At 34.0% G+C, this 16,569-nt stretch overlaps 1 protein-coding gene across 2 annotated transcripts in view; it reads left to right on the forward strand.

The window, feature by feature from the left end:
• Positions 1-15,465, forward strand: part of abcd3a (ATP-binding cassette, sub-family D (ALD), member 3a) — a 55,832-nt gene extending 40,367 nt beyond the window's left edge. For both annotated transcript variants that reach the window (XM_051933278.1, XM_028811110.2), the window contains exons 17-23: positions 1,533-1,610; positions 1,699-1,764; positions 1,865-1,954; positions 8,106-8,225; positions 9,297-9,401; positions 9,623-9,679; positions 14,769-15,465. In XM_051933278.1, the coding sequence (XP_051789238.1) occupies positions 1,533-1,610; positions 1,699-1,764; positions 1,865-1,954; positions 8,106-8,225; positions 9,297-9,401; positions 9,623-9,679; positions 14,769-14,846 (594 nt within the window). In that variant the 3' untranslated portion in view covers positions 14,847-15,465. The remainder of the gene's footprint in view (positions 1-1,532; positions 1,611-1,698; positions 1,765-1,864; positions 1,955-8,105; positions 8,226-9,296; positions 9,402-9,622; positions 9,680-14,768) is intronic.
• The last annotated feature ends 1,104 nt before the right edge of the window (positions 15,466-16,569 follow it).

Genomic DNA, 16,569 nt, shown 5'->3' on the forward strand with positions numbered 1-16,569 from the left:
ACCACACTAACTTTTCTTATTTTAAATTGAATTTTCTAATGAATCACAGCAGGCACAGTTGTAAGTCATGTGCACAATAGTGATTGCTAGCTGGAGTGATGTTGTTTTTTCTCTTTACTTCATACCTGTACCAACTAACCTTCATGTGTTAAGGATTGGTGACATGGTATGCTATGCTGAGATCGGCTTGCATCTTGCAGGAGTGTGTGTGAATGGTGCATATTTAAATGCCTGTCCTAGTGGTTTGCACAGCAAAGTGGCATCTATCTATAAAAGTGACCAGATTTTGTTTTTAAAAGTGACAGGGATATTTTCAAAACTTGACTCATGTCTATGTACAATGGATCTTTATTAATATTTCTAATTGAACAATTCAATCATTTTAAATATTAGTTTATATTCAGTTACTTAGTAAACCATTAAAGGACTTGCAGAATCCTTAAGAGTGTTTTTTTGTTTTTTTTAAGCATACTGAAAACATGTGGAGTAGAAATGAAGACCTCCACGACAATTCCACATCTGTTTTAAAAATTATACTTTTTTGGAACTTTCAGAAATGTATTAAAGGAAGCGTCACCAAGTAGTCTGTCACTTCTGCTGATGACCTCTATTCCTTTAAAGCCGTTTAGTGCTGCTGAGAGCAAACGTAAAGTTTAAGTCGCACAGCCTGCTCTTTGGTCACATATTTGGCTTCCCACTAATTAGGTCCTATCGAAAACATGGGTATTATTATTATTCCTAACAAATGTAATTGTTTGCAAATGTACAGTATACTTTGGCATTTGGGGCACCTTTTGTTCTTTTATATTGGTGTTAAATAGGAATATGGCCATGCCATGTCCTCCAAGCTTTCACTTAACTCAGACTGTCATCTGTGCTGCACGTGAGTTGCACTGACCACGAAATATGTATGTGTCTCACATGGATCGGAGAAAATCTGAAAGTCTGCTGTCTTTTTACACAGTATAATAATGATCAAGACAAAATCCCACACAGTTTTTGGGATTTAATAAATATCAGCGAAAGAACTGTTTCAAGTCTGAAAAAGAGGACATCGCTGGGGAAAAGAGAACATCTTGTGACCCTTTTTTATCTATTCATTTATTTATTATTTATAAACAATAGATATATTTAAATTCTCAACTGCATCGTGAAAAGGGTAAAAACAGTCATAAACAGATGTACTTGAAAATGTGTGAGTCCCTCTTTAATCCAACCACAATCTGATGTAACTTGAGGTGGGCAGATGGGAGCAGACGGACATGGGATAGCATTTTTTTGCAACCGGCATTAGTGAGATGAACTGAATAGGTGTGCAATTGTAGCAGGGCACAATGCTAGGGCATGGGTGGTGAGTGTCCACTTCAATAACATTTTAGTAGCAGTACTGAGGTCCAAAAGCTGGTATTGATACCAAAGTCAAAATTGTAGTGTCAATCTAACACTAGTGCAGAGTTTCCTTTATTTGCATGTTTAAATGCAGTTATCCCACGAGTAATAATTTAATGAACTTAATCATTTGTTAATTTTAGGTGAAATCTGGTACAAATGTTCTAATTTGTGGCCCCAATGGTTGTGGAAAGAGCTCACTTTTCCGTATTCTTGGGGAGGTAAGCTTTAACATTACAGAGCAAAAACTGAAATTAACATCTTTGTTTAATTTTATTATGAAAACTTGTTTCTCTGTTTTATTCCTAGCTGTGGCCTTTGTTTGGTGGACACCTAACAAAACCAGAAAGAGGGAAGCTTTTTTATGTACCACAGGTAATTTTTTTTTCTTTTTTAACATATGCTTCTTTTTAAACTATTAAAAATAAACAGATTGTTTTAACTTTTGTCTAATTGAATATTTTGTTTTTCACAGAGACCATATATGACACTAGGTACGCTACGAGATCAGGTCATTTACCCAGACACAATAGAAGATCAGAAGCAGAAAGGAATCCCTGATCAGGTGCCCAATAAGCAAGCTGGTAGTGATAAAATTGTCAATTTATTTATCAAAATTGGTTGTTTTTTGGAGGTTTTAGAATAAAACACAGATAAAATTAAAGCTGTAACATGGCCGAAAAACAAACTGTTGTAGGCAGGTTAAAAAATGGGCCATCAGCTGGGTCACCTCATTTAATATCAACAGAAAATGCAGCTATGCAGCTGCAAAATGAAAAGTGAAAAATGGCTCTTGTTAGATTCTCTCTGTCGTGGGATCTTGAAGCTTGAGATCTGGATGTTCTGTCTTCCTCTTTCACCACTCAAGGTCTGACTCCTGAAACTCTGGTTGCCTGATTTTCAAATCACTGGCAACAAAAGGGGCAGAGTCTCCTCCGGGGCACAAGGCAGATCCACAAATCTTCCTTAGATCCTACTGGGGGAGAGACTATGCTGTTAGCTTTAGCACCCCCTCTAACCTGGACAGTGAGGTTACTCTTTGACCTTTTATAGACTAGTTGTTTGTTTTAAAAGTAATAGGGTAAGCATAAAATATTTGTATTAAGTCACGTTAAGTAATCTATTCAGTAAACAGTAGATTCATGGTTTTGGTAGTTTTGCTTCTTATACATTTGACTCTTCATAGGTTACTCCTTCAGAATATAAACACTTAAGTGAAATTGTTGACTTCAGATTTAACTGATTATATCCACTTATCTGTTTTCTTAATCATTTATTCATCTTATCCAAGTTTTAACTTTATGCCTAGTGCTATCCCAGGAGCAGAAAACATAAGACGGCATCCAACCCATGACATGGCACAAGTCTATTTCAGGTCACAGTTAAGCAAATTATCACATTTACTCTTAATTAAACAATTTTAGTGTTGCCATTGTCCAGAATTGCTTCACAGAGGTCTGGAGCTGTGTGTTAGCAGCACAATCTAATGTACCTTCTCAAGATTTGTTAAGATTTTAAGTATAAAGTTTTAATTATTTAAATGATATGATGCATTTAAAATAAGTCTTACCAAATTCTCAAAAAAAAAATAGACCCAGATAATCTGAATAATCAGCATCTATATTCCAACTCCTATTTCTTTAAAAATTTCAGAGAAAGTGTTTTGGTCCCCTAATTGATTAATTCTTGGTAGGTGTTTTTAAATTTACAGTCTGATTTGCACTGTCAAAACAAGACTAAAAACATTTAATATATTTGTAAATATTAGACTGTAGATAATACCTACTGGTAAGTAAACATGTACTGCTTTGCTAGTTTTTTTCATCCTTATCCTTAACACTTGTTAGTTCCAGATTGTTTCATTCTTAAGAAGTTTAAATTCACTAGTTTTAGCACTAACCTATTTTTTATATGATAAAAAGGTCTACAGTCAAATCCTAATGTGCCATTAGGGCCGAGGGATAAAACAATAAAGATAATTTTCACAAAATAACTTTTCCTCAATAGAATTATAAGACATGGTCAATACAAGTCGATAGAACTCATTCCATCGATGTTTTGAGAAGCAATATGGAAAGTCAATGATAATGAGAATGGCGCCCCGCTGAACCGATCATTTGGCTGGAGCAGAGTTACAGCCACATCAAGTTAGGTTGACACACACAGCAGTGAGCACAGGAGTAGCATTTGGAATTGACCAAAGAATTTAGTTGTCTATTTTGTTTATGTTCTCCTGTAACACTTGAAGCTTTTGACTGGTGCACTTTCGATTTTAGTTTATTATATATACCTCTTTGATTTATTTGAAATACAGTTTATAATGTTCTACAGTATATTTGTTATGTTCAACTTCTGGCAGAAAATACTGTACATATTTAAACCAAAATTAACATATATTCACATCTCACTTAGGAGTTAGAAGGAACCTTTAAGCTTGACAGAAATAGTGATTTTAATTTATATCATGATATGCATTGATTTTGACTGATATGAAAAAATTTATCATGATAAGATTTTTTTCGATGGACAGGATTAGAAATGAGTACATTAGAGGGTCAACTCTGGTTGGATGGTTGGGAGACAAAGTCAGAGAGGCGAGATTGCATTGGTTTGGACATGTGCAGAGGAGAGATGCTGAGTATATTGGGAGAAGGATGTTAAGGATAGAGCTGCCAGGCAAGAGGAAAAGAAGAAGGCCTAAGAGAAGGTTTATGGATGTGGTGAGAAAAGACATGCAGGTGATGTGTGTAACGGAGGAAGATGCAGATGACAAGAAGATATGGAAAAAGATGAATTGCTGTGGCAACCCGTAACGGGAACAGCCGAAAGAAGAATAATTGCCCAGCCCAATGTGCTATATGTTTCACTACTTACAAGAAAGTTAATTACTTCAATGTGTACGTAGCCTACTTAATTCATTGCACATACTGAAATTGGATTTTATTATAAGGGTCCATCGGCAAAATACTCAAGCGGCCACTTGGCTGCTTTCAGTGGTTTAGTGTTAAAAATGGTTATGACTTTATGCATCTACCTTATCGCATGCAAAGTGGTAAATGGGTTACCCTTTAAAGAATGCAATAGTGTTTGCAACCCCTAGGTGTGCATGGAAATTTCAAGGATAAATAAAGTTATTGTTGAAAGCAGAGACTTAATCTGTAAGGCACACAAGTTTACATTGATATACCTGTCAAGGTCAGAAAAGCCTCATCAGTCTACTTTTTTTTAGTAATGTCTGAAAATTCCTTATTTTAGCACTGTTGTTAAAGCTATTACTAAGATTGTTTACACTGCTGCATTGCCACTTTGGTCTGCCTTGTTGTCTTTTAGAAGTGCACATATAAATAAGTTTAATTTAACTCCATCCATCCATCCATTTTCCAACCCGCTGAATCCGAACACAGGGTCACGGGGGTCTGCTGGAGCCAATCCCAGCCAACACAGGGCACAAGGCAGGGAACCAATCCTGGGCAGGGTGCCAACCCACCGCAAGACACACACAAACACACCCACACACCAAGCACACACTAGGGCCAATTTAGAATCGCCAATCCACCTAACCTGCATGTCTTTGGACTGTGGGAGGAAACCGGAGCGCCCGGAGGAAACCCACGCAGACACGGGGAGAACATGCAAACTCCACACAGGGAGGACCCGGGAATCGAACCCAGGTCCCCAGATGTCCCAACTTAATTTAATTGGAAATGGCATATTTATGGGCTGCTTTTTATATTTAAGTGGCAAAAGCACGTGTGGATTAATATTGCAATTTTTAGTTTGGTAGACATGACTTGGAAGCAGTAACATTTTTGGCATAAAAATTCTGTTAGGGTTACACTGACCATGGGAGGGAAATGTTGACAGAAGAGCTATTTATAGAAGCTTTATGTGTATGTGTATGTGTGTGTATTTGTATGAATGAGAGAGAGAGAGATGATCATGCACTTAACGAGCAGAACATAAAAGACCCAGTACTCTGTTAAATTCATTGGCCCCTGGTGATCTCAGTAAGCATCCTAGCTTGGATTGGCTATTGAGTTGATAAAAGCGAGAACAGATTAAGTTGCTTCTCACCACAGGTGAACAGTGTGAGGCAGAGCCAGTAGAATGAATGGACAAATAAGGGATACTGCAGAAAAAGGTCACTGGCGCTGTATGTAAGGAGTAGCAAAAGTCATATTTTGAGTAATATATGAAATGGAAAAATAGATGCAAGATTCCTTTATTTTCACTGTACAGTACAATGAAGTATTGTTTGGAGGAAGCCTTTAGATGTCTTAGATAAAAGTATGAATCAACATACATTTAACGTTTAATCTTCAGCAGTGCCTGCAATGGAAAAAATAAGTGCCAGTATTTTTGTTGTCTTCTTGGTCCTTTTCATACACTCTAATTGAATAAAGGTTAAAAAGAAATTTGAGCTCTGGCCCACAAGAAAGCCAAACACATTTTTTGGGTCACTTTTAATAACTAAAGATCTCAGCTTATCAGTGATTATATAGAGTAGTTGTAGAAGTAGGATGTTGTTACAAATAAAAGGGCTTGACTATAAAAAGTTTATATTTTATTTTTTATTTTTTTTATTTTTTTTACAAAATTGTACTTTCATTTCTTTTTTTAATAGATCAATATATTAAGAACAAAGTGTTCTTAGCTGTATTGTAATTATGGTAACTTATTCAGACTCGCAACCTGAGACCATTGTAAGCTTTCTGTCTCATTTCTCAGGTTTTGATTTGACATAAAAGAAAAAAAAACTTGTCATAATTATTGAAGCTGAAATTTTCATGTATTTTATTATTCAAATGACCGGTCACTTTTATTGATAATTTAAAAAGCAAACATTAGTCCAAGTAAGACAGAAGAGACTAGAAGGTTTAGTACATAGCTCAGTTTTTGATGTAGGTATAGAGGCACAGGCTTATGGGCCATTAAGGCATGTATTTGGAGATTGGAGCTATACCACTGGTACTGGTTTGATTAGAGCTAGAAGGTTAATATGCTTTGGAGTAATAAATGCACTGGTTAATTAAGGTTGAAACTAGACAGTAGGAAAGCAGGAAACTTAGGACAGGGAAGGTACTGGTAGTACAGTAGTAGTTTCATAGTTTGTGTAACTATTAAACAGTAATATTGGTAAATATAGAAAAGAACAAGTCTAATATTATCAAGAAATGTGTTTTAAAAAGTTCTAGCTATTAATACAATGATTGCATGTTTCAGTAAGAGCTGCTTTACTTAAAATGCCTAAAATTTAAAATAAAGCAAACAGAATTTTCTATAACTAACATTAATATGATGTTATGGTTGTGACAGAAATATTGTTGAATCCTGTTGTTGTAGATAACTTGTATTTAGACTAATAGCCAAAATCTGAAAGGATGTTTACATAAGTATTAGTTATTTACATATATCAATTTACATAATTTAATTTGGGCTCTAATTGAAAGCAGCCATGATAGAAGTATTACATTGAGGACATTCTGTAGGTAGTAATTTCAATTTGCTTCTTTTACAAATATCAGAAGGAACAAGTTTAGACAGAATACTTAGTGTAAATGTAGAACTTTTATTACTTGTATGTAAGCTGGAAACCCTAAGAAAATAGTGATGCACAGGAACAGAAGCTCAATAACATACTATTTCATTTTGTTATCCCAATGAAAAATGATACCTGTATTGCTTTATTATTCTGTAGATAGAATTCACATTGTCCAGCAGGTCTCACTCTTGATTTCACTATTGCTCTTTGCATCACTAACTATCGTAATTCAATGAGTATGATGTAGTAAGTTTTACAGCACAAAGCAAATACACACTAAAATGTGTTGTAATTTCAGTTAATCAAATTTTGAATAGATAATGTGCATTTATCTATTGAGAAAATTCCTAAAGGATTTAAAATGTCCCATTTTGTAAAATGGAGATGATGATGACCTTTTTAAATACAGGCCAATTATCTGTACATTACAAGAGGGATTCGGGGCATAATGTTCAGGTGGTTAATAATTAATATTGGGGTTCCTCTGGGATGAGTGTTACATGCATAATTAGTATAAAAGTGTAACTTAAAAGTCTGAAATAATTACATATATGTTTGCAATCTATGAACCCATCTTTTAAAAATACAACATTTAAACAGAAGATATATGCTGCTGTTGTGCTCCTAATACAGCATAAGGATTGCTCTAACTGAGCCCATAGCAGATAAATAATTTCAGCCTAATATAAAACAAGTATTTTGCATTTTTATTTTTTTTCCCAAGTAGTATTGTTGTGATTTTTTTTTTAAATCAAGGTCTCTCCAATTAGATTTTTTTTAAACCTTGTTATTATTTGTTCATGAAACACATGCAATTCATATTAAGTTTAATAGGTGCAATATAGGTATTTTTTTTTATTAAAGTTATTATTAATGTATATGTTTTTCAGAGACATCAACAGCAGAATATTTGTAATTTCAACACTATCATCAAATACATTACTATACAACTGTATACAGTGTGCTGATTGAGCAAATTGCAGTTTTTAAAATGAGCTCAGACTTGTTTATAAACTGTGTACTGTATAAAACTTTATTGTTTCTAAGTATTCTTGAAGTCGTGGTTGGATTTCTTTTTAAATACTACTTTATAGGTTACAGTATACATGATTCTTAAAGTGCCCTACTAAGAAATAACCTACCAGCTCTGTGTCTTTGCTCTTCAACTTGATAGGTGCTTAAAGAGTATCTGGATAATGTCCAGTTAGGCCACATCCTAGATCGGGAAGGAAGCTGGGATACGGTTCAAGACTGGATGGATGTCCTCAGTGGAGGAGAGAAACAAAGGATGGCTGTGAGTTTTTTTTGTTTTTTTTTTTAGTTGTCAAATAGTGTTTCTTAAATATAGGGTGAATTTAAAAGTAAAAGAGTTGACTAGTCTGTTGCGAAAGTTGATCATTTTAGAAGCACATTTTAGAATAAGCATTTATGTAGGGGAAAAGAACATTCTACCTTCTTTGTTGTTTTTTTAAAAAATTGCCCTTGCTGTTGGCTCTTCTTTCTTTATCTCAGGTGGGGGTTGAATTCTGATTTGTTAAGTTCATCTTGATTGTATGTAATATTGTCTTCTATGTTGTATAAGTTAGACTTGATCATATGGAATGTTATTATCTTCAAATTAAATTAAAAAAAGTAAATCAATGTGATTAAAAAGATCAAAATTACAGTTGGAATAGGAATTTATTTTAAAATACCAATTGGCTTTTAATATTCTAAAGGGAAAATTCTGAATATACATCTTTGAAAGTTTTAATTATGTGTACACTTGTAGAACAGATCATCAGTAACTTACACTCAAAGAGCAGTACTGAATATTGAAAAATAATGTAGATGTTCCTTTGTATCTGTTTGTGCATTGTGTACAGTATTTCTCCTTAAAGTAATCTTGTTTAATTACACTTAGAGTAACACATATGTTTAATGCCTAAAACAATGGTATAAATAGCTTTTTATTGTGATCTGAACTCAAAAGTCTGTTTTAAGTTACTTGTATTTCTTAATTTTACATTGAGCTGTCTTCAGATTCTTGAAAATTTTCAATGGCCAATTCTGTTGAAGAACAAATAAAGTTCATAATTAAACTTGCATGTTATATGGGATTTGTTTTAATTGTCATATTTTCAGTTATGCTATCCTGAATAAAAATATTTTTTCAAAGAAAGGCTTCTGCTGTTCTGTATTGAAAAAGGGTTGCGTGAGAATTTATTATTTTTGGAATATTTGCAAATGTTTAACAAATTGTGACGTTCAGCTGAAAGATAAAACCATAAAGACAGAGGTTATTTTAAACTAAACAATAAAAATTACTGTCAGTAACAACAAACATAATATGAAGGAGATGTAATTATAAAATGTTTTGTTACAGATGGCAAGACTGTTTTACCACAAACCACAATTTGCCATCTTGGATGAATGTACTAGTGCAGTAAGTGTTGATGTTGAAGATTACATCTACAGTCACTGTAGAAAGGTAATGTATTACAATTCTAAACATTTATATGTGTATAATTACTATTTAAAGTACAGAATTCTAGTACTGCAGTAAACCTGTATCAGCACAGCCTTGGCTTCTGAACATTTAAATGTATATGAAAGATATTATTGAAAAAATGTATTAGATTTTTTTCAACACTTTACATTGAAATCTAAACAAAACACGTTCTAATTAGGACATTTGCGTCCGTTCTGCAGGTTGGAATAACATTGTTTACAGTGTCTCACAGAAAGTCATTATGGAAACATCATGAGGTATGTGAACTACATAATGCTTTGGTACGGAATAATTGTTTGACAAAAGGTTAACATGGTTAGTTTATGCTAGTACTACTGTAGCCACATACTTAGCTGCTAGTACTACTGTAGCCACACACTTAGCAATAAAGTCAGTTAACCAAATTTTTGATCGGACATAATTAAATATTATGTATTTTGCAGAAATACAGTATATTAAATGTAATTGAATATGTTTAAAATGCCTGCACCAGTTATTTACTGTAGTTCCATTTTTTCATTGAATCTACTCTACTGTAGATGTAATGCTACAAGAAACGTGGACTTTTTGATGAGGTGAATAACGCAGTTTTTAATTATATCAAATGTTTTATATATGTTTTCTAAGACAAGTGGAGGAAAACAGTGATTTTCCTCCAATATTCTTATGATTAAACTAGGGGGTTTTGCCCCCTGCTCGTTTCGCTCAACCTCCAGGCCAGCACTACGCTCTAGGCACTTTGCGTTTCTGCCGTCCGTGTGTGGGGATTCGGATGTACAATTTAAACAGATTATTTTCATGGGAATTGTTACATATGCATAATAGAACTAACTGTTTTGCATTAATGAGAGTAATTAACCCTGTTAAAAAATAGTTTGAATGTAAATTATGTTTCATGTTGCATTAGTTATTCATTGCGTTATACGATTTTGTTCTGTTTGGCTTTGATATTAACGCTCAAATACTTTTTAAACTTACACTTTTACTGTAAAACTTCAGTAAAAACAACTTTTTGAATTAAATTTTCGTCAATATCACATTGAAATTTGATTCTGTGTTTGGACTTGCATCGTGACAATGCAACCTGTAACTGCCCATGAATTAATTTTGTTTTTTTCTCTCTAATAAATCACCTGACTTTTTGAAATGTTTGTCTCTGTGATTTGTTAATTTTCTTTGGAAAAGCTATTCTAACGGGAAACTGTTAACGTTTTAATACGAATGGTATATCAAGTTCTCCTTTGGTGTCTAATGTTATCCGTAGAAGATGTACTACAGTACATTACCTTTCTTGGATGCATCCTTCTTTCAACAGTAATTCGGGTGGTGGAAGACCGAACGGTGTTAATGGTTGTAGATATTCTTCAGGATATTGTAAATTGATGTTTTCATCTTCTGCACGATCACCACCAACCAGCATAGTCTATTGATACGCATTTAACCAATTTGCCGTGTATCCGAACGACAATTTTCACATTAATTCATTTGAATTCATCGTTTCTCGGTGCTAGGATTGCCCATGTAATCATTTCTTCTGTTGATAACCCTTCGGGATGAAATTCTTCAATAAGATTTGGACATAATAAGTCGTCTTTAATTGGGAACTTAAAGTGAGGAAATTTATAAGAGCTGAGAGAGCAGGAACTGTGTCTGACAAAAACATTCACATGAATGAGAGGTGAGAGGACCGTGTGCATGGTTGAATATTGTTGAGAAGAAGGGCGGGACTTGAAAAAATCTCTTAGAAATAGACTTGTCTCGTCTCAGGATTTTCTTTTATAATAGAGAGATACTGTAGGTTGGCCTTGTAAATACAGAATGTCTAGCAAGTGTAATACTGGCAGATCTTTTCAGACATATTGGCAATACTGGGGCATCTGAGTAATCCCTCTTTCATATTTTTGGCACCTCAGGTCAGAATAAAAGAGAGAATTTTCCTAATTGTTTAGATGTTAGCCAAGGTTATTATAGTTTTGCCTTTTTATATTAGTTTTTATTTCTATATTTTTTCTGACCTTACTTGGAAATTCAGTTTAGTTTTAGTTTTCCTTCATCGTGTATTTTAAGTTTTAGTTCAGTTTTTATTTTACAAATACATTTCTATTTTGTTTTTATATATATTAGTTTCAGTTTTAATTTTAGTAATTATGGTACATTTAAAGAGCTACTATGGAGTTTAGTTTTTGTATCACAATGAGACAGAACTGTACACTTAATGGGTTTGGATATAATGTTAGTGGAAGCTTACTACACTACATGACACAGTTTACTATTTGGTTATTTTTTTGTCTGATAAAAATACGCATAATCAAAACCAGGTGAATATGAAGAATTTTATTTTTTTTTTATATTTTCTATGTCATTTGTGCTGAACAAATCTGTGCTGACTGTTGGCACATTTTTTCTTTTCCTTTTATTGCCCAGAATGGGTCAATTTGTGATGAAATTTAGGTGAATTTTAAGGTGTGAGGGTTTTTTACTCTAAATGTCTACAGCACACAACATATCCTGCTCCAATGACAATTTATAATGAATGCCTTCAATATTGCATTCAAAACTCTCAAATACTGGGCTTTGTTATTTTCTACCAGCCGTATTGATCTCTGATCTCCGGCACAAACAATTTATAGATATAATTTTGTCACCTGCAGGCCTGGAAAGACATAAAAAATTAGAAAACAGAATCTGCTGTGTTCTGACAGGTGTGACCATGAAAATCACAGGGGCTTAGGAAGAACAAGGCTCTTAGACTTGAATCAGTGTGCAGACTCCACCTAGCTGTATTGAGGGAAACATAGAAAAACAAGCATGTAGTGTTAAGGTTTAGGGGCAGTGAGACTTTAATAGCCCGTGCATAAGAACAGTAAATGCATAATGAGCAGAGCAAGAGCAGGTAATAAGAGTATGGACAGGCACAAAATGACAGAGACAGCATCTGAGATTAAGAACAATATATACATTATCTAAATCTGTTTATCCAGAGCAGGATCACAGGAAACTTGGAGCCTACTCAAGCAGGTTTGGATGCAAGGCAGGAAAAATCCCTTGTATGCAATATGTATGATATGGCTGATGTTAAGAATGATGATTTCAATTCTATTTTGAGAGAGAGAGAAACATTGAAAAAATGGGGACAGATATTTTGAAACATAATTCTGCTACTGGGTTATTTTCACAATATCAGGTATTTTGAGCTGTGAATATTAAATTAACTAAAAAAGATAAATTAATAAATATTGCATAAATACAAAAACACATGTTTAGCTTTTCATCACTTAGCAGACTCTCTTCGCTTACCTAACTGTAGTTCAGTAGAGACATTGCCAGCTTAGTAATTTTACAAGGTTTGTATCGCTTTGTTGTTAAAACGACATTTTTAAAGCAAAAGTGATTGGTCAGCAACAATATGCTGATCTTGTATGATGACCTAGTCAGTCTCTCAATCAGTGCTGTTTTATTTTCAAAAATCGGGAGTGGTCTCCCCTAGACTTTCTTGTGCACTCGGATATGGGAATGGATATTTGAGGAGTAAACCGCAAGACAATTATTATATTATGTACATTAAAGAACCATCAGCATCAAATCAAATTAATAATATATGGAACAATTATTATAAAAGTTAAATTGAATAAATCAGATTCTGAAGCTGCACAAAAAAAATAAAAAATCAAGTATGTGTTCAGGTAAAGTACCACTTCCGGTTGATGGATTTGGCCCAAAAGTTAATACAGATCTACAATTTTAGTGCAACAACCACATGCCAGATTTCATTGATCTATCTAGTTGTGTTTTTGCGTTATCGTGTTTATACACACACGCACATACATAATTCCAAAAAACTGTATTTTCGGACTCGGGGAGGTCTAAAACGCCAATATACATGTGCAAAGTGGCAAGTGAATTACTGTCAACAAAAAGCAGGCACCTGAGAAATAAACTGAAACGTTACTCACTCGTGATTTTTTTTGTCCATATGTTAAGTTTTTGTTGACCACCAGCACATTCTGATTTCAGGCATTTGAATTACATCTTGATATATACAACAAGCGCAAAGAAAGGCAGCACATAAATTGCTTTCTATTCCACACACTTTACGCGTGTATTCAGCTTTCTCTGTCACTGCAAATTCTGTGTGAGCATTCGCCCTCCGTCATCAGCCGCCATTCACTGGATGAATATGTGTGGGCGACTCGTGGTGGATGACTTTCAGTTTTAGAGTTAAAAGTTAGGGTTAAAAACTAACAGCAAGAATATTCATTCAAAAATGAAAATGAAAATTTATTTTTTAGTAAATTACTATTTTATTTCAGTTAGTCGTTCCAGTTACTTTATTAGTTTCGTTTAGTTTTAGTTTTTCTTTTTGGTTTTGTTATTTTATTACAGTTTACGAAAATGTTTTTTTTAATAATAGTTTCAGTTTTGATTTTAGTTTTCATTAACTATAATAGCCTTGATGTTAGCGTCCATTAATGAATGAACCAATAGTTTGCTTAATTACTTTTGGTTTGTACATGTCTGAATGTATTCAAGGCCAATTTTTTAGTTAAATGAAGGATTGTATATCTACAATTTGTTAACTGAATTTCCGGAGTTATCAGCATAATTCATTTAAACTCAGAAATGTTATAACACCCAGCTTTAAAAACATGGGAACATATTTAGCAAAAATAGGCCATTCAGTTCCCCACAACTCATCAATACTTACTCACTTGACTTTTTCAAATTATCATTGAGAGCCAAAGGTTCCAAAAAGTGCTGCTGGCTACTACACTGCTTGTTAAATTATTCACTGTATCTGTCTTTGGGTGAGTAAATGCTTTAAAGTATCAGTGCAAAATATACTTTCACTAGCTTCTATCTGTGCCCATGATCTCTTTTCATTGAGTTAATTTTAAATGAATCGCTAGCATCCATTATACAATGTACTTTTAATATTTCTAGATGTTGCAGTGGGATTGTAAGACACCATGACTCCCATCATTATTTTATTGGTTTCAGACTCCATGATGGGGTGAGGAATTCAGCAGTACCAGAATGTTGTTCATTAGAACTGCTGTTTCTTTGAAAAGAGAAAAGATCAGTTGAGGTAGAGGAGTTATGTAGTTAGGCTTAGGTAATATATATATATAATATATATGTTTAATATATATATACACACACAGCTTGTTATGTGAATTGAAATGTTGAGAATATAGAATATTTTGTCAGCTAATGTTAAAGTTTCAAATAATTAGCTCATGCTATGAAATAAACGCAGTGTCCATTATCACATGTATTGCTAAGTACTATTTGTGCTTCTAATTAGTAAGTGTTATTTGCAATTTTCTATTCTGTTTTTGTTTTTAGTTCTACCTGCACATGGATGGAAGAGGAAATTACGAGTTCAAGCAAATTACTGAAGACACAGTAGAGTTTGGATCTTAAAATCTCTCCCATAGGTCATGACGTTTTGTTATCAAAATCAACTAAATCCTGCACTAAAGTTGTAAATTAAAATCAGTTACTTTTTTAATTGGTGAAAATGTCTGTTTAGATGCTACTGTATTTAAAATAATCTATAATGTTTAGATAATTACTGTATATTTGGAATTTATATTGTTATCTGTTCCATATTTTTATGTTCCAGCTAATTCACTGGAGCTTAAAAAAACAGTATGGCACATTGACCTTATCTAATTATAGCAGTAATCTTGTCCGTATCATGCTAAATCTATTTAACGGTTTTCCTGTAATAGTGTTTTATATGAAATGAACAGGACCTAAAATACTTTATGAAAAGAAACGAAATGCCGTGCCACTGTTTCCATCCCCTCTTCCATTGTGCACATTTGTTAATTTTCAATTAACAGAAAAATCACTGAAATGAAACAACCCTTTATCTTCTAGTCTTTATCCATTTTTTTTCAATAAAATCTATTTCAGTTTTTTGAAAATAGTGTACAGTTGGTTACCCAGCACTCTGCAGTAACATAGGAATGAATGCACTCTGTATGGTGGCATGAACTTAATCACACAATGATTTTCATTAAAATATTTTAAATGATTTGGTCTCATTTCTTTGTTTGTACAAGGGAAGTTTCTTAATTTTTAAACACATACAGTATTTGGTGGTTGTTGTTTATGAATTATGAATTCCTAGATGTTTAGTTGAATATTTTACATGTGTGTCTATCCAACAAAACTTTACATTTCATGATATGCTGCAGTTGTTTAAAGATGTATTTTACAGAAGGGACAAAGGCATATTGAGTGACTTGCATGGAGGTTTTGGGTTGACACAGATACAGTGGGGCAAAAAAGTATTTAGTCAGCCACCAATTGTGCAAGTTCTCCCACTTAAAAAGATGAGTGAGGCCTGTAATTTTCATCATAGGTATACCTCAACTATGAGAGACAAAATGAGAAAAAAAAAATCCAGAAAATCACATTGTCTGATTTTTGAAGAAATTATTTGCAAATTATGGTGGAAAAAAAGTATTTGGTCAATGACAAAAGTTCATCTCAATTCTTTGTTATATACCCTTTGTTGGCAATGACAGAGGTCAAACGTTTTCTGTAAGTCTTCACAAGGTTTTCACACACTGTTGCTGGTATTTTAGCCCATTCCTCCATGCAGATCTCCTCTAGAGCAGTGATGTTTTGGGGCTGTCGCTGGGCAACATGGACTTTCAACTCCCTCCAAAGATTTTCTATGGAGTTGAGATCTGGAGACTGGCTAGGCCACTCCAGGACCTTGAAATGCTTCTTATGAAGCCACTCCTTCGTTACCCAGGCGGTGTGTTTGGGGTCATTGTCATGCTGAAAGACCCAGCCACGTTTCATCTTCAATGCCCTTGCTGATGGAAGGAGGTTTTCACTCAAAATCTGACGATACATGGCCCCATTCATTCTTTCCTTTACACGGATCAGTCGTCCTGGTCCCTTTGCAGAAAAACAGCCCCAAAGCATGATGTTTCCACCCCCATGCTTTACAGTAGGTATGGTGTTCTTTGGATGCAACTCACGACAAGTAGAGTTTTTACCAAAACGTTCTATTTTGGTTTCATCTGACCATATGACATTCTGCCAATTCCTCTTCTGGATCATCCAAATGCTGTCTAGCCAACTTCAGACAGGCCTGCACACGTACTGGCTTAAGCAGGGGGAC

This window comes from Erpetoichthys calabaricus, chromosome 10 (genome assembly GCF_900747795.2).
Source record: "Erpetoichthys calabaricus chromosome 10, fErpCal1.3, whole genome shotgun sequence".
Lineage (NCBI taxonomy): Eukaryota > Metazoa > Chordata > Cladistia > Polypteriformes > Polypteridae > Erpetoichthys > Erpetoichthys calabaricus.